Source organism: Sapajus apella, unplaced genomic scaffold (genome assembly GCF_009761245.1).
Source record: "Sapajus apella isolate SASKATOON/1434 unplaced genomic scaffold, GSC_monkey_1.0 scaffold12, whole genome shotgun sequence".
NCBI lineage: Eukaryota > Metazoa > Chordata > Mammalia > Primates > Cebidae > Sapajus > Sapajus apella.
In genome coordinates this window covers 34,750,395-34,769,345 of record NW_022436952.1, presented here as the reverse complement: position 1 = coordinate 34,769,345, position 18,951 = coordinate 34,750,395, and the positions used below count along the sequence as shown (strand labels likewise).

Genomic DNA, 18,951 nt, shown 5'->3' with positions numbered 1-18,951 from the left:
TGCTCCTGTTTGGGGGACTTCACAGGTTCGGGCAATCTTTGGAAGTTCTGGAGCCATTGCTTTTTTCAGGGGCACACGTTGGAGGCGAAGTGCACTGCCCATCTCACAGCCAGGGGGATGGAGGCCTCCAAGGCAGCACTGGTCAGGACAGAGCCTGGGATGGTGGCATATCCGGGCTCGCTCTCAGAGGGAGGTGCAGGTGAGAAGGCGGACAACTCTGGGACTCTTGGTGCCAGAGAAGCTTTTAGAGGCCTTGTTCCAGCCGCCTCTTGAGGGAGACATCTCCCCAGTCGGTCAGCAGCCGGGGCAGCTGGCATGCCCTGCTGTCTTCTCACTCAGGATTGCTGAGGATTGCTGGGAAGTGCCCCTTCCCTAAGACTGACTGGGCCACAGAAGACATGACTCAGGGAATGGGCCACCCAGAGGGGAGGTGTGTGTGGGTGGGGGAGCTTGTGTACAGGTGTGCACATGCCCGTGGATGAAGCTACCACCTCCAGCCCAGCTGCAGGAGGGGCTTGGAGCTGGCCTCCGAACAATCCGGCCTCTTCTCCTGATCCCTACCCATTCTTCCCTGCCAGTGTAGATGGCCCAGTGCTGTTCCAGCTCCCAGAGGACAGGCCTGTGTTTCTCTTACATCCACCACCCCCACAAAAAAAACTCCCATCCCCTTCCCCCATGGTGCCTGGGCTTCAGTGACCAACTATCTGTGGACAGGAGGGGAAGCAGGCTCTGCATGGAGAGAGGCACCACCTTCCCTCTGCTGTGGTTCTGGACATGGGGCAGGATGAGGGCACCAGCATGTGGTCATTTCCCTGTGGAGAATCCCAAATCTTACCTCATAAATATAATCAAAGAGCTCTAGTATTGTAAGGATACTAGCACCAATGAACAATCCCATCTGACCACCAATATCACCTGGAGAGAGAGGGAAAAGACCAACGATGTGCTTTTATGCAGCTTCCAGGAAGGGTGAACAGACTGAGATGGAACCCAGAGCTTCTGAATGGCACTCCCTCCACGGGGAGCCTGGGCCTTGCTGTAGGAGGGCCAGGCCTTTGGCAGCTCCTTCCCTCATTGCACAGCTCAGAGAGCTAGTGTTTTTCAGCATTCAGTGGGGCCGGGGACTAACCTGATGGCTTATTGGAAGGGCTTAGAATAGATCTCATGACCCACAGGGCTAACAGGGTTGTTCAGTTGCACTGAGAACCACACCGATTGGGTCCTGCTTTGACTCTGGGCTGGGAATAGGGAGAGCAGAGAGATAGGATGTGTGTGGACTAGAGGCAGGTGCCCTGGGTGGGAGTCTCGGGAGCAGGTACCCCCCAACCTGACATAATATGGGCTTCAGGGCCACCTTGAGATACCTCCCACCCTTGGGATAAGGTCACAGGTGTCTCCTATCTTCCCCACACAAAGGTAAATGTGAAATTTGGATACTTTCTAGAGCTGAGGTTCTTACTCTGGGACTTATGGGCCCCCATTGTTCAAAGATTTTCTGGATTTGTCTTTAGATCCCCCTGCATTTAACTCTCCTGGAAGAATTGTTATCAGTGTTGATGCCTGGATACACCTAGGCCTATAGAATCAGAGCCTCTGGGGTTGGCGTCTGGATGTCAGGATTTTTATGTTCCTGCAGAGGGTGAGGTACGTTCTCAGGCCCACCAGAGTTTGAGAACCATTTCCTGGGAGGACTTCAGATGGCTGGGGACTCTCCTGAAATTGAATGCAAAATGTGTGTGCTCCTGGGGAGTCCATAGCTATCATGAGTTTTTAACAGGGGTTCCGAGTCCCCAAAAACTTAAGCTGCTTTGCTGCAGAGGCGGTGTGGCAGAGCAGAGGGCTCTGAGGCTCTGAGTCCAGAGAGTGGCCATCAACTGGTTGTGTGGCTTTTGTAAGTCTTGACCTTCTCAGGAGCTTTGCCTCTAAAGGACAGTTGGTGTTGGTGCAGGGTGGAGGGGGTTGCGTCAGATGAACTATGGAGTTCTTTCCAGCCCTAATCTCTGACTCTCAGTCTCCAGAAAGAGGGGTGGGAATATGAGGTTGGGGGGCACAGTTGGGGGTGGCTGGACAGTTCTCTTGGAGATGCCAGGTTGGCCTCTTGGTCTGAGAACTCTCCGGTGGGCAGATGTGCCCCACTCCTCCTCAGCTTATGGCTGGGTGGGGACCAGCACCCACATGCCAAGGTGAACCAGAGATGGCGGGGAGAGGGCGCTTCCCAGGGGGGCTTGGTCCTGGGCTCCAAATGGCTCTCCCTCATTCCTTCCCCTGTCCCCCTCTCATGTCTTTAATGGAGGCTTCTTGGGGACTGTGTTCTCATGGGTATGTATGTTGGGTGGGAGGTGTGTGATGCACATGTGCAGTGTGAGTCTGTAGTGGTATAGTTGCGGGTATGTGCCAGGGTCCGGGGTGTGTGCACGGATTTGTATGAAAGCAGGCAGGAGGTCTGGCTGTGGATGACTTTGTGTAGGTGGCTCTCCCTATCTAGTTTAGGCACACTGAATGTGTCTAAGTGTGTGAGTGGGGGGTCTGTGGAGGTAGGCAGAGCATGTCTGAGTATGTACGGCATGCGTAGTGTGGGTGTGCTTGTGTGTGTATATGGGGGTGTGTGGGGGCTGTGTGCACAGGTGTCTCTCTGTAGCTGTGTGATTTGTACATGGGGCTGTAGAGGTGAGCATTTGCATGTGTGATTCTGGACCACCGTGGGTGCACGAACCTGTAGGTTTGTTGCTTGTGTGTCCAGATTGCGGTGGGGTACCCTGTGGGTAGCGTGAGTGCTGTGTAGCGTGCACGTGCCTGGACACCAGGAGGTGAGCGAGGGCCATGCGGTGCTGGGAGAAGGGCCTGATGGGGCCTGATGGCTGAGGGTTTGCAAGCGGCACACGCTGTCATCACAGGAGGTCCAGATGGCAGCATGTGCTCCTCAGCCGGCTATTCTGGGTGGGAACACGATGCTGGGAACAAGCTCATCCTCATATCTGACGCAGACATGACAGATTCAGAGCTCAGGTCCTTCTTGCTCTCTCTCTCTCTCTCTGTGTGTGTGTGTGTGTGAAAGAGAGAGTGAGAAAGAGAGAGAGAGAGAGAGAGAAAGGATTGTGAGCCTATGCTGGGGGAGCGCAGGGGGTGGGAAGAGGCCTGTCCCGAGTCCTCTTTATGGAAATAAAAGGCAAGGCCAGCACAGGGGTTAGTGAGGGGTCTACGTCTCTGGTGGGGACAAGGGCATGAGTCTCTTAGCCCAGTAGCTTTGGCCACAATGATTTCTGAGGCTGAGTGACAGCCACTTTAACCCAGCTGGGACTGAGTTACGGCTGGGAGTCCCCAACCTCCTGGAGGAGGTATAGAAATGCTTAGCTAGACCAGGCTTGGTGGCTCACGCCTGTAGTCCCAGCACTTTGGGAGGCCGAGGTGGGCGGATCATGAGGTCAAGAGATTGAGACCATCCTGGTCAACATGGTGAAACCCTGTCTCTACTAAAAATATAAAAATCAGCCGGGCATGGTGGCACGTGCCTGTAATCCCAGCTACTTGGGAGGCTGAGGTGGAAGAATCACTTGAGCCCAGGAGGTGGAGGTTGCAGTGAGCCGAGATTGTGCCACTGCACTCCAGCCTGGTGACAGAGCAAGACTCTGTCTAAAAAAAAAAAAAAAAAAAAAGAAATGCTTAGCCAGCTGAGGCCTGGGTCCCTGGCATAGTGACTGTCCAGGTGCCAGAAACTACAATTTATGGACCTTTTCTGGGCAAGGAGCTCACCACATTTAACCATCACAACAAGCTCTTAAAGTGGGTTTTATTAAACCCATCTTGCCGATGAGGAATCTGAGGTTCAGCAAGGTAAAGCTACTTGTCCATATTCTCACAGCTGGTGTGAGGAGCCAGATAGGAGGCACCTGCCCCTTCCAAAATGCTAACATCACCTGGTTCAGCTCAGGGAGGTGACAGCTATTTCTCTTTCTGGGGCATAGGCATCAGATCCTTTCTTGAGAGTGAATGGGAGCCAGGAGAAGGGCTCGTGGGTCAAGTCCTTTAGCTGTCCGCTGTCAGGGGTCTTGGGAGTTTGGGGCTGGGCTGGGGCAGGATGGAAATTATCCTCTTGTATCCATCATGTGCCACTGGGGCTGGGGAGCTCATGTCAACTTGTGTGGAGCGGCAGCAGGTCTGTGGATACCTGCAGGGACTGGCGCTTCATTTGTGATTGACAAATGACTCAGTCCAGGGCTCAACACCTGGCCTTCTTGATGCAGCAGTGTTGCTTTTGGGGTGAAGCTCCATCAGGGCCCTCACTGTGCCCCGCCTGGGGCCACCCACAGTTCAGCCTTCCTGCCTTGTCTTCTTCTGATACCTCTTCCCTCCCTCCATGGCCACGGGAACCTGGCTGCAACCTGGGGCAGAAGACCATGAACTCCAAGAGTGCAGGGCTGGAAAGGTCCAGAGAGACCTTTAGGCTCACCCTCCTCATTGCATAGGTGGGGAAAATGAAGCCAAGATCGGAGAATGAATTGGGCCTGAAATTCCACCCCACTGGGGATCTTTCCATTCCGGGAGAGGACCAGTGCAAGGAAAGAGGGGGTAATCGTTAGTAAATTAAAAGGTTAGACTCCTCTGAGACTATGCGTCTGTCTGCCTGCCTCTCCATCCACCTGTGCATCCTCCCTCCCTCCTACCCTCTGTGAAATGCGGAAATTTGTGCAATAGACACCGACTTACCAAGTAAGGCAGCAACTTCATACGCCTTCTTCTGTTCAATTGTCTCGTAATTGAGAGCTTCAAAAAATATATCCAGAACAAGGATGTTCTCTCTGCAGATAGAATAGTCAGTACCATACATGGTTAGAGATATCAGCATTCACAGGGAGCATCTAATACAGCTTTCCCATGGAAAGATGGAGAAACAGGCCCAGGAAGTGAGGCAACTTGCCCGAAGTAGTGCTGGTTAGTGGCAGAGCTGCAGCTTTAAACCAAGAGGCCTGATTCCCAGCCCAGGGCTGGAAGCCTAATCAGCTGCCTCCTTGTGCTGCTTATTTCTCTCTCCCTGCTTTCTCTTTGCCCCCTTTGCAGGAGTCCCGTCTGGCTTCCAGTCCTCTGAGCCACCACAGGGCCCGCCTGGTCCTCGGCATGAAGGTGAGTTTCAGTAATCTCCTGACAAGTCTTGCCTTGGCTGGGGTGCCTGCTTCAGCTGAACTCATGGGCAGCCCCTGCCCACTCCTGAGACCCCCTAAATTCCTACTGGGATTTATAACAAGCTTCTCCTGGTGGGAGGCCCTGCTCTGGCATTGCTGAGTCAACTGCTGAAGTCAGGGAAGGTTTGCAGGGAGCAAGCTTACATCTGGCTGGGGGGTGTTCTGGAAGAAGCATGGCGGCTTGCTTTGCTCCTTTGGGCAGGTGTGTGAGTGAGACACATCTTGGCAGTAAAAGTCGTTGCTGCCTGCAGACTGTCTGCCAAGCAGCAGGGCCTGGCGTCTCCCACAATTCCTGTCTCCTCCAATGTGCTCTCAATGCCTTCAGTGCTCCTTGTTCTCAACCTGCTGAGCAAAAGCTGGCCCAGGATGGGGTCTGGGGACAGTGTTGGCAGGAGGGAGGGGCTGGGGAAGCGAGGAGCAGATTCTTCTCTGGTTCAAAGTATCGCCCTCTCTTGCCTGGGGCACTTCACTAGCGGCTTCCTAGCGGCTCCCTTCTTCCCATCTGCCTTCCCCTGTCTTCTCTACCGCCGCCCTAAGGATCTTTCTAAAACTAAGTTGATTCAAATTAAATAAAATGACAGTTCTACTCCTCAGTCACACAGGCTGCATTTCAAATGCTCATCAGCCACAGGTGGCCGGCAGCTACCCTCTGGGTGTCGCAGATACAGAACATTTCCATCACTGCAGAACATTTGTCCTGCTGGGGAGCAGTGGTCAAAATGCAAACTTGAGTCTGTCACTTACCTCTGAAAGCTCTTCAGTGGCTCCTTATTCTGCTAGAAGAAAGCCCACCCCCAGCACCCGCTCAGCTCAGCCAAAAGACCCTCTTGCTCTGACACATGCATCCTCCCCTGTGAAGCTCTCTCTTCTGCCCTGTGCTGATGGTCTCTGCTGAGCCTCTGCCAAGGATACTCACTTCCCCCCATGCTTTCATTCATTTATTCTGTTAAAACACATTTTTTGAGTACCAACTCTGTGCCATTTGCTCCACAAGTACTTGGCAGACAGAAAGAACAAAAAAGATAGTTTCCTGCCTTCAGGAGGCTTTCAATCTAGTGTGGCAGACAGGTCATAAACAAGGAAACACACATGAATATGTAATTACACACTGTGGTGTTATAACGGAAAACACCAGAGGACTTGGAGAGAAAATTAACAGGAGTGCACCTCATCTAGATGCCTGAGATAGCTGCAGTTTTGTTTTTATTTTTATTTGTTTTAGAGACAGAATCTAACTATGTTTCCTAGGCTGAGCTTGAACTCCTGGCCTGAAGCAATCCTCCCATGTTGGCCTCCCAAACAGTTGGGATTACAGGCACGAGCCACCATGTCCAGCTGGAGATGACATTTAAATGGAGACCTGCTTAAGGAGGAACCAGTTAGGCAGAGAGTGGGAGGAAAAGAATTCTAGGCAGAGGGAATAGTCCATGCAAAGTCTGCCTGGAAAACTATACACCTTTTAAAAATCTCTGAAGCTTACCCTAATATTACCCCCACGCAAGCTGCAGCTAACCCATCATTCTCTCCTTCTGAATGCATCCCCCATGAATAGCCAAAGTCACCCTATGTGGGATTCAGTTGTGGACTTGTCTCCCCGTAAGACTGCAAGCTTCTTCAGGGCAGGGGCTGAATCTTACTCATCTTTGTCTTCGTATTCTGAGCATAGAGCACAGAGCTTGACACACAGAAGGTGCTCAATTAACATTTGCTAACTTGAACCAAATATCTTTACTTTCCTCCTTGATTGCCTCCAATTTCCTCCTTATCCATTTCCCCCTCCCCCTGGCGACCATGCCCACTCAACTTACGAGATATATTTTTCTGATTTGTTAAATTTCTTCTCAAGGTACTTGGCTGATGTCTTGCTGGGGATCTTCACCATGGAGAGCTCTTTGTTGTAACGGGTCAGGTTGCAGGGTGTCCTGCAGAGACAGTAATTGCTGTCCTTTTCCGCCAGCAGACCTGGAGGGGCGAGGGAGGTGGGGCTTAGTCAGGTGTGAGGACTGGGATTTTTAAGGGCCCAGAGTAGCTGGATTCTAGCAGCTGAGAAGTGAGGTGGAAAGGGGTGCCGGTCTGGGGAAAGGGAGGGGCAGGGATTGTGGAGAGTGGGGAGCTGGGTTTTTGCTGTAGGTTGGGCTTGTTTTCCTTCTGCTTCCTTTAACTGTCATATCACTCCTTAAAAATTGTTGAAATGTCGCCACTTTTGCAGAGGTCTCCAAGAGAATCCTAGTGCCCTCAGCTTCCCATGGCTCCTAGCCTCAGTATTCTCATCCACAGAGTGGGCCACCATCAACGCAAGTGTGGGAGACCATTTTACCTGAAACCCAGGGCTCTGTGCCATCCCTGCTGGGGCTCCCTCATGGCCAGTGCCCACCTCCCCTGGGTTAGGATGCAGGCAAAGATCCTTCATTCCTTTCCCTGGAGGCCACTCCCTGCATCTGGAACCCTTCTGGCCCTCTCCTCTCTTCTTCCAATTAGACATAAAATTTAAGGCACCATTTCCCTCTGACAAAGAATTTCTCCCTGATCAAACGTAGCCAGGCTCTTCAGCGCCCTGTTCTCGCCTAGGCCTTGACCTTGGCCTCCATCCATGCTGGGCCTGCCCAGCCCGGTTTTAGCAAGAATCCTGCTAAAGTCAGTTTAGAGAGAACCCCCAAGCCTTGATATCTGATCACCCTGGCCTGCCTTCAGCAAGATTTCCCCCTACCATGGATGTTTTCTCTGGGTAATTTTCCATATACTGACCCCTTGCTCTGCTTGATGGCTGTGAATCTCCAGCTGTCTGAGCTGTATCCTGAGCTGAGCCCCATCCCTTTCCCCCATTGTGATACTCTTGACACCTGTTGCAATTGCCCTAAGTAAAGACTTCCTTACCATTTTAAATAGTGTCAGAATGATTTTTTTCTTTAACACCTCCCTTCCCTTTTCCTCTTGCCCCTCAGTGTTTCAGGCTACCCTGGGTTTTGCTGAGTCTTTGCACACATCAGAAGTCACTCCCTCTCCTCTCAGCCCGGCCTCCCTCTCTAGTCCTCCTGGAGGTATCTGGACCTGAGGCCAGCACTGCCCCACTTGGCTCCAGCAAGTGCAGATGCTGAACAAACTTGAGTGCACATTGTTTAAAAATTCTGCCTGTTTTGGTTATAAACCATTCCCTGGGTCCAGAGAGTGGGAGCGTGCACAGCGGGTCTAGCTTTGGGGCTGCAGCTTGCACTCTCCTTCCCTCCTAGTTTTCCAGCTGGGGAACCAGCAGAGTTCTTCTAACTGGCAGACCCCCAGCAGGCCCCTTGGGGAGGAGGAAGGAGTGTGCTCTGTGTTTTCCATTTGCACACATAGAATGCAAACCTGAGCTTACCTCTCCAGCCCTCCGCCACCTCCCCCAGGCTCAATGGAACATACGAAAGATGGGACTTCAGAATCACCTTGGCCTCCCCATGTGGACACTACCAGAGTGAGTGTGTAAGGGGAGGTATTGCCAAGCTCCTCTGGTTCCCACCTGGCTGACCACTGTCTATCCCCTCTCCTCCTCTGTCCTCTCCCCTGCATTCTTCAGCACCCTCCATTTCCCCTGAAACCTGCTCCTCCATCTCCAGCTTCCACACCTCCTTTCTCTCCCCCAGTCCCATTTCCAGCCCTCATCCTCTTGCGCCAATTCCCTCCCCAACATTCTCTTCTTCCTCTTCTTCATCTCCCTCTCCCATCCCTGCAGCAACTCTACCCTGCCAGTGCTTTCTTCTTATCCTTTCTCCATTCCTTCTTCTGCTTGATCTTTCCCCACGCCAAGATGATCTCTACGATCTCAATCTCAGGCCCCCTGCCCCCATGATTCCATCTGTCCCCTGAGTACTGACCTAGGGCAGGCTCTGCACACTCCTTGTGCTGCTCAGGGGTACAGAAAGGGGCATCCCCTGCAAAGAAGAAACACCAGACAGTTACTCGGGCAGGAACATTCATGTCAGAAACACCTCCTCGGCTTTGGGCTGAGGGAAGGGGTGCCTCCTGGCAGTTGAAGGGCAGCGGCTGCCAGTGGGCAGTTCGAAGGGAGCCTTGGATCACAGTGCACCACTGAGCCAGGCTGGCTTATGATCTGCTAAGTGAGTTTGGGCAGGCTGTTCACCTCCTCGAGCAGGAGACAGTAGGATCTGTATGGCTGACTTCTCCCATGTTGCTCTGTAGGTCCAGCCAGCTCCTGTGGGTGACAGGTGAGCTCGCCTTAAGAATTGAGACTGGGGAGGCAGTGATGAGCACCTTGTACGCCTGGCTATACATCATCTTCTTTAACCCATACAGGCACCCTTTGAGTCGGAAGTACTGTATCTGTTTTACCCGTGAGAGTTTTGAGGCTTACACATCCTGCCTTCCCGGGACACCAAGGCTGGCAGTGATGAAGGTGGGCTTTGAACAGAGGTCAGCCTGATCCAGAGCTTAAAGCTCTTTTCAAGACAACCACACTTCTGTATGGGAACAAGGGTTGCACTGTGTTTCTTCATTGCTTTGTTCATAATTCCACATTAGTAACTGAGATATCAGTATTAGTGCCTGGGTGTGATTGACATGTCTATTGCTTGCCTTTGGCTAAGGGTTGGTGGGGAAAACCTCACTGGCTGGTGGCCTAGTCTGAGCATCAGATGAGTAACATTCCCCACTGTGAGTGTGAGTTTTCCTCACGGGGTTCTCTTTGTAGAAGCCTAGGATCTTTTTTTTTTTTTTTTTTTTTTTTTTTTTTTACCAAGAGCTAAAGTTCAAGTCCACCATAATGTTTTTCCTTATCATTTTCCCAAAAATATTTTTCAGAGCCGAAGAGTCAATATGCTTTCTCCTTTCCAAAAACAACAGATTGAATGACACGTTTCCCTGTTTGCTCTGTCTTCTAGGAAGCTCACAGGCCATTTTATTCTTATTCTTATTTAAAGCATACACATTTATTATTATATTACAGTTTTGTAGGTCAGAAATTAGTTAGATATAGGTTTCATTGGTCCAGAATCAAGGTGTTGGGTAGGAGGCCAATGTTCTTTTTGGAGGCTGTAGGGGAGAATTCATTTCCTCGCCTTTCCCAGCTTCCAGAGGCCACCCACACTCACTGGCCACCCACATGCATTGATTCCCCACATTCTTCCATCTTCAGATTGAACAAGTTTGCATCTCTCTGACCCTTCTTTCCTAGTCACATTTCCCTCTGACCCTGGCTGGAAAAGGGGAATTGATTTTGAGGACTCTGATCAGATGGGGCCCACCTAGATAATCTCCCCACTTTAAAGCTGGTAACCTTAATCATTTTGGCAAAGTCCCTTGTGACAGAGGCAATTTTAAAGATCAGTAATTTAAATCTTAGATTACTGCAGAAATTGCTGATAAAGAATGAAATAATTCAGAATGTAGCAGTGAGGATGTTCATTTCAGCATGGGCTATAACAGAACTAACAATTGGTAATGAAGCGAATGTCCAGTATAAGGATTTAGTTTGAATAAAATTGAATGAAGTATGATATAACCATGAAATAGCAGCCACTAAATATAATAGCAACATTCCTGGCACATAGTAGGTCTTCAGTCAACATGACTTTTGGCTTCCTCTTCCAATATGCTAAATAACAACCACTGACTTTTATAGTTTACAAAGCATTTTCATATGCTAGCCTAATTTTCACCTTATAACAACTAATGATTTTGTCTTAAAGATTGTAAAAGTGAGAACAGAGAGGTTTAGTCACCATGTCTCACAGTAAATGAGTGGAAGAGCCTGAATTAGAAACCAAGGCCCCACTCGTGCTTCCTTGCTGCCACACCACGCTCTTCCTCCCCAGATCAGCTTTCCATTCTGCACTTCAGCCTCTGATGCGCCAACTGAATGAGATGGCCACATGGCATGGTTAGTCTGACAACAGAGGTGTCATTACATGCACACTTATTTGCTGACTAATAGAACTTTGCCTCATTTGAAGGAGTGCTAGACATTTGGATGAAAGCAACAAACATCTGGATGCTCAAACATGTACTACATGAGATGCAAGAATTGCAAGCATCCAGTTATCTGGACACTATACTCTCAGAGGTAAGAGCAGCAGACAATTGGCAAACATTGAACACTGGGATGAGCATTCCCCAAACACTGGATGCTCCCGGACACCAGGATGCTGCTTTGGTTGCTGGACTAGAATTTCTACCTGCCCTCTAAATGTTTAGGCACCAAATCACAGAGTCTTCCCAGAATATCATCCTTTTGGATGCTAGTGAAGTGGGTGAAGTGTTTCTCATTAGGACGTGAAATGCAAGGCGGGTCCCAGGCAGGTCCCAGGGACCTGTGGCCGCCCTGTTCTGGCACTGACCTGGCATGTGGACCATGCGGCAGTTGCAGTTTTCCACGATGTAGCGGGTCTCACAGTCAATCCTACAGGCGGTGATACTGTAAACAGGAAAAAAGTCGAGGCCCATCTCTGAGGATCGGCACTCACCCCACGGTGGGGGCAGGTATGTGAGCTGCAAGACAGGAAGGAGGGGGCGGCAGTCAGCCTCCACAGACTCAGTGGCTGGTTCATTTACTTAATCAACAAATAATTATTGAGCATTTACATACCGTCAGCTTTATAGACCTTCAACATCTGGCTCCAATACTAGTTTTCTTAACTTACCTTAATTTTTTTTTCTTAGGGACAAAATTTCACTGTGTTGCCCAGGCTGGCTTTGAACCCCTGGGCTCAAGTGATCCTCCTGTCTTGGCCTCTCTGGTAGCTGGGACTACAGGTGTGCACCATCACGCCCAGCCCTAATTTGTCTTTTATAGCCTTCCCATAAATGCGGTTCCCCTCAGAGTCTCTTACCCACTCCCACAATTTGTCATCTCGCATCTCTTGGAAAGACCCAACTAAATTCCACTCTCTTGGTTTGAGATGTTGGAAGCGCAGACCTAGACTTGGAGGACAAAACTCAGAATAACCTAGACCCAGCGGAAGACTCAGAATGAAATCACTCTAGGCACTACCCTTGTTATTTATAGTTCTGGGCCTGGACTAGGGAGACTCTTCCAGGCCATGCTGTAGAGGGCACCTTCTCCCTTTGAAGAAAATTACACTCCTATTCTCAGAGGCTCAGTGATCATAAATGTTCTCCTAGCATCTATGGTACTTGCCTAGTGGGAATGGAAAGGGTGAAGGATGAGGGAATTATGGTGGTTGAACATTTTCTATGTGTTAAGTCCTTTATATTTATTTTTTAATATTAAAGAATAAAAACACAATAGAATGTACAAATAATAAGTACACTGTTCAATATATTTTAACAAATGTGTATGCCCATGTAACCAGCACACTAACCAAGGTAGACCACATTTTAAATCACCCTAGAAAGTTCGTTTCTGTCCCTGTCCAATCAGTCCCCTACCTACCCAGGTAAACACAGTTATGAATTCTTCCATCATAGGTTGCCTTTGCCTGTTCTCAAGCTTCATATAAATGAAAGCTTACATTGTGTGTTCTTTTGGCACTAGCTTCTTTCGCTCAACATCATATTTTTGAGGTTCATCTACATGGTCGTTTGCACCAGGAGTTTTCTCCTCTTTATTGCTGAATAGTTTTCCAGCATTATGTATGACGACACTGCACTGTGTTTATCCATTCACCTGATGATGGGCATTTGGATTCTTTCCAGTTTTTGATAATCATGAGAAGACTCCTATGAATATGTATACATAAGTCATTTTGTGGACATACGTTTTCATTTTTCCTGAGTAAATGGCTAGCAGTGGAATAGCTGGTTCGTCAGGTAGGTATAGGCACAACTTGGTAAGAAACCGCCCAACTGTTATCCAAAGTGGTCTTTCTATTTTGTGGTCCCACCAGTAGTGCCTGAGAATTCTCGTTACTCCACATCCATGCCAAATCTTGGCTTCACCCACCTGTTTGATTTTAGCCATTTTTATAGGTATATAGTTGTGTCTCATTTGTATTTGCAGTTCCCTGATGGATGGTTTTGAGCACAATTTTATGTGTTTATTGGCCATTTGTATATGATCCTTTGTGAAATGTCTGCTCAAGTTTTTTGTCCATTAAAAATTATTTTTTTTAACTTTTACTTTGGGGTTGTAAGAGTTGTTTGTATATTGCTGGCCTCAAGTCCTTTGTCAGATACCTGTATTGTAAATATTTTGTCTACATCGCCTATAGTCTGTGGCTTACCTTTTCATTTTCTTAATGGTATCCATTTAAAAAAATCAAAACAGAAGATATAATTGATATACAATAAAATGCATCAATTTTAATGTACAATTTAATAAATTTTTACAAGTGTATAACACCCTTGTAGTAACTACCCTAATCAGATACAGAGTCTTTTCATGAACCCCCAGAATTTCCTATTCGCAGTCACTCTCTCCTCACCAACCGTCAGGCAACCCCCAATCTGCTTTCTGTTGTTATAAACTAGGTTTGCTTGTGTTAGTATTGTATATAAATAGAATCAGACAGTACGCATCTTTTTGTGTCTGGCTTCTTTCTCTCAGCATAATGTTTTTGAGACTCATTCATGGTTTTGCATGTATCAGTAGTTCATTCTTTATTACTGCCTTGCTGTATTGGCTAGAAACTCCAGAATCATGTTGGAAAAAAACTGGAGAGAGAAGATATCTTGAATTGTTCCTGATCTTAGGAAAGAGCATTCATTATTCTACCATAATATATTAGACATATTTTTCTTAGATGCGCTTGTCAGATTGAGGAAATTCTGTCTTATTTTTCATTTGCGGAGAGTTTTTATCATCAATGGATACTATATTTTGGCAAGTATGTTTTCTACTTCTATTGAGATGCCCACATAATTTTTTTTCTTCATTCTATTAACATAGCGAATGGGATTGATTGATCTGTCCATGTTGAACCCATCTTACATTCCTGGGATAAACTCCACTTAGTCATAATATATTATCTTCCTTATATATTGCTGTATTGAATTTGTGGAGTTTTTTCTGCATCTATGTTTAAGAGACATATTTCATTTACTTTCCTTATAATCTCCTTGTTAAGTTTTGGTATTGGAAGTATGCTGGCCTCATAAAAGGAGTTATGAAGTGTTTCCTCTTTCTCTATTTTCTGAATTTGTATAGACTTGGTACCATTTTAACTTAAATGTTTGATAGAATTTGCCAGTGAAGCCATCTGGACCTGGTGATTGTGTGTACGTGTGTGAAGATTTTTAATTATGAATTCAATTCCTTTAATAGATATAGAGACATTCAGATTTTCTATTTTTATTATTGTGCTAGTTTTGGTAAGTTGTGTTTTTTTTCCCAAGGAATTTGTTTGTTTCATCTAGATTTTTAAATTTGTTGGCAAAAAGTTGTATGTGATATTCTCTTATCATTTTTTAATGTCTGTAGGATCTATAGTTACATCTTCTCATGCCTGATTATTGGTAATTTGTATTCTATTTTTCCTTATTGTTAGTAATTTCTAATTTCATTATGCTTTGGTCAGAAACATACTCCCGATGGTTTCATTTCTTTAACATTTATTGGGATATTTTTATGATACTCAGCCATAAAAATTGATCAATGTTCAATCTTGCTGAATGCTCCATGTGCACTTGAAAACTATACGCATTCTGTAACTGTTGGTATACTGTTTTATAAAAGGCAATTGGGTTTAATTGTTTAATAGTGTTGCTTGGATCTTCTACATCTTTACTAATTTTTTGGTCTATTTATTCATCAATTTATGAGAGAGGAGTGTCAAAATTTCTAACCATGACTATGGGTTTGTCTGTCTCTCCCTTTAGTTTTCTCAATTTTTGCTTTGGGTATTTCTGAAACTTATAAGGCATATACATAATTAGGATTGCTCCATCTTCCTGATGACTTGATCCTGTTATCATCGTGAATAATCATCTCATGCGATGTCTTTGTCTTGAAGTTTACTTTTCATGACAGCTTTATTCTCCTATTTATCTTTTCCCATCTTTTCTTTTGTTTTCATCCTTTTAACTGTCAGAATCTTTATATATTTAAGGTATATCTCTTTTTGAATGTGTTTTTAAGGTACGTCTATTTGAGTGTTGTATTTTATCCGGTCTGACAGTCTTTGCCTTTTCATTGGAGGGTTTGATCTATTTAGGCTTAATGTAATTCTTGATATAGTTGGGTGGAGTAATCATGTTGTTCTTGGTTTCCTATTTGTCCCCATTTTTATTTCTTCTTTTGTTATTTCTTTTCTGACTCTTTTTGGGTTAATTGAATATTGTTTTAGTAGTTCATTCTGTTTTCTCCATTGACTTTCGATTTATACTTCTTTGTATTATTACTTTTAGTTGCTCTAGGATTTACAATGTTCATCCTTAACATCACAACATACCTTGAATTAATATTATACAAGTTCACATGCAGTTCTATTTATATTGTTTCTGTGTCATACATTTTACTTCTGCCTCTGTTATAAACACTATCATATACTGTTTTGTGGTTTTTTTTGAGCTGGAGTGCAGTGGCATGATCTCGGCTCACTGCAATCTCTGTCTCCTGGTTCAAGCAATTCTCCTGCCTCAGCCTCCTGAATAGCTGGGACTACAGGCAGGCACCACCATGCCCAGTTAACTTTTGTATTTTTAGTAGAGGCAGAGTTTCATCATGTTGGTCAGGTTGGTTTGCAAGAAGCATTATGAACAATGAAAATGGTACATATGCAGATAAATATATGTTTTCTTTCTTCCTCAAAAGTCATTTGATATCATTCCCATCAGGCTGAATAATTTCTTTTAACATTTTTGTTTCTTTTTTTTTTTAGAATGGGTTTACTTGTGGCAAAATTTCTCAGTTTTCATTGAAATATGTAATGTTGGGCTGGGCATGGTGGCTCATGCCTGTAATCCCAACACTTTGGGAGGCAAGGCAGAAGGATTCCTTAAGACAAGGAGTTCAAGACTAGGCTAGGCAACATAGTGGTATTGATGGCAGTGGCTACTGACATCATACCAACTGCAGCAGGGAAGCATAGCTGGTGCTGTACACCCCTGGAGCCAGTGGGAGCCCTGCCCCTTCTGAATTAAGACTAAAGCTCCCCAGGCCACTGCAGCCACCCAAACCGCAGCTGCAGACCCAGGCCTCCTGCTCTATGGAGCAAGCAGTCCCCAAACTGCAGCTGTGGATCCCAGACTCCCTGTGCTCTGAGGGGAGCCGGCAACAGGTAGAATCTGCCTTCCCAGGTGCAGCTGCAGCTGCAGCTATGGCACCCATGGCTGCAGACCTGGGCCTCCCACTCCAGGAAACAGTCAGGAGCAGGGAACAAGCAGGAGCCCTGCCCCTTCCAAGTTGGCAGGTAGGAGCTCCCAGGTACAGCTTTGGCTGCCCTCCCAGGTGCAGGACCTGGGCATCTCTGCAGCCTGCACCCTCGGTGGCCCCAGAAAGTAGCACCCCCGACCCATCCCTCCAGGCTCATGGGTGTCTGCTCCCACTGCCTGACCTCTCTCTGCTCCTGGAGCCTTTTCTGAACCTGGATCCAGGTTGAGGGCTGAGCCCCAGGGCCATGAATGACAGCGGGAGGCAGATTGATTCCTGGCCAGAAGGAGTCAGGTCCCCAGTAAGTCTCCACCTTCAGAACAGGGAAGGCCTGAAGGCTGTGGATCAGGCTTCCAGTCCTGCCCACTGGAGTTGGAACTCAAGTGCCTCTTCCAGGCCCATACATGGCTGCCCATGCACAAATCGGCATGCACTCTCTCCCCTCTGAGGTCCATAAAAGCCCTGGGCTCAGCCAGAGCAGAACAGAGGATCACCAGAGGACTAAGAGCTCAGAGAGATGAGGGGACAGGACAACCAGCTTCACAGAGGAGTACTCTCTCTGCTGATAGTTGGAGGTGATGGGATGACCAGCTGCAGAGAGGAGTACCTTCTCCACTGAGAGCTGCAGAGATGACCTGCCAGCACAGAGGAGCTACCCTCCAGGTCCTCCTCTCTGCTGAGAGCTGAACACTTGATGGGGTGAGCTGCCTACAGAGAGGAGCTACCCCCTCCTCTGTACTGTTTTAACAATAAATTAAACTCTTCTTCTTCACCCTTCACGTGTCTGCATCCTTTGTTCTTCCTGGATGCTGGACAAGTACTCAAGCAAAGGTGCCATGGCCATAGAGGTTTCCAGCCAGAAAAATAGACACCCTAGAGATCCCATAACAATACCCTGTCTCTAGCAAGTAAAAAAATAGGTGTAGTAGTGCACCCCTGTAGTCTCAGTGACTCAGGAGGCTGAGGTGGGAGGATCTCTTGGGCCCAGGAGTTCAAGGCTACGGTTAGCTATGATTGTGCCACTGCGCTCTGGCCTGGGTGACAGAGCATGAGACTCCTCTAAAACAAACAAACACCAAAATCCAACTAAAACCCCCCACCATGTCTTAGTTTTTTATTTGTTTTTGAAACATTTGGCTGTAGATGGAATTCTAGGCTGATAAGTGTTTTCTTCCAGCATTTCAAAGGTGTTATTCCTCTGTGTTCTGGCCTCCACTATTTATGATGAGAATCAGTCCTATTCATTTTATTGCTCCCTGCAAGCATTATGACCCCTTTTCTCCCTCTGGCTGCCTTTGTGATTTTCCCTCCATCTTTGCTTCTCAGGATTTAAACTACATTATGCTTAAGCATGGTTTTCTTTGTAGTTATCCTGCTTGGGGATTCTTGAGAATCCTGGACCTGTGAAATGATGCTTTTGAACAAATTTGAAAAAATACTAGCCAGTATTTCTTCAACTATTTTTCTGCCTCATTCTGTCTCTCCTCTCTGGGATACCATTTACATGCATGTTGGACTACTCGATGCTATTTCAAGTCATTAAGGCTCTATTCCCTCCCATTAGTCTTTCTTCTCTTTATATAATATTTTAATAATTTTTGTTAACCCATGTTCGAGTTTGGCATTCATTTATTGTTCTGTATCCAATCTTCGATTGATTCCATACAACAGTTTGTAAATTTCAGATAGTGTATTTTTCAGTTCTAGGACTTTCATTTTTTACAAAAGGTTTCCATATCTTGACTAAAAGTTTCTCATTATTTACATCTTTTTCTGCAATTATTTAACATGTTTATCATTGTTACTGTAAAGTTGCTGTTTTCTAATTCTGACACTGGGATTATATGTAAATCTATTTCTACTGGTGGTTTATTTTTCTTTTCATGTTTTTTCCTCTTTCTTCATGTGTCTAAGAGTTTTTGATTGCATACTGGGAGACAGTCATTTTTATTACATACTGAACATTTAGGATAAGTGTTTTTGGTGACTCTGGGTAGATTATCTTTCTCTGAATAGCACTGGGTTTTGTTCTACCAGGTGATTAAATTAATGGTGAACTACTTTGATTTTGTGGAGACATTTAAGGCTTTGTGTAGAGATAGGTATGTTTTAGTTTTGTCCTTAGTCCTGGGGTTTAGCTCCTGGCCTTGGGATGTGATCTTAACTCCTAAGGAGTAACACTTCTGGGCTTAATGGAAAGCCTGAGCTGTTCATCAGGATTTTCTAATTGGGTAAGACTTATATTGCAGCCTGTCTCCCCATGCAGCGGCAGCAGCTGAAGTTACTGCTCTTTCAACTGTTGTCATCCCCCTGGGCTTTTTAGACTCTCTCCCTATCCACTTCCAGTTCAAAGTTCAACCTAGAATTTCAGGGGTGTTTGTGTAAAAATTTGAGGGCTCCTCCTCTGTGAGTCCCTCCTTTCTAGAATTTTCCCTTCTAATTTTCAGCCTTTCTGGCAACTCTGAATACTAATTTCTGGTTCCTCAACTTAATGCCTGCTGGTTTCTGTTGAGCTCC

The 18,951-nt window shown here is 46.6% G+C and overlaps 1 protein-coding gene across 2 annotated transcripts in view; it reads right to left on the bottom strand.

Moving 5' to 3' along the window:
- ASIC2 (acid sensing ion channel subunit 2) overlaps window positions 1–18,951 on the bottom strand; it is a 1,112,453-nt gene that overhangs the window by 3,748 nt on the left and 1,089,754 nt on the right. For both annotated transcript variants that reach the window (XM_032279315.1, XM_032279314.1), the window contains exons 4-8: window positions 11,504–11,654; window positions 9,026–9,082; window positions 6,986–7,139; window positions 4,705–4,796; window positions 836–915 (exon numbers count right to left, since the gene is read on the bottom strand). In XM_032279315.1, coding sequence (XP_032135206.1) covers window positions 836–915; window positions 4,705–4,796; window positions 6,986–7,139; window positions 9,026–9,082; window positions 11,504–11,654 — 534 coding nt within the window. The remainder of the gene's footprint in view (window positions 1–835; window positions 916–4,704; window positions 4,797–6,985; window positions 7,140–9,025; window positions 9,083–11,503; window positions 11,655–18,951) is intronic.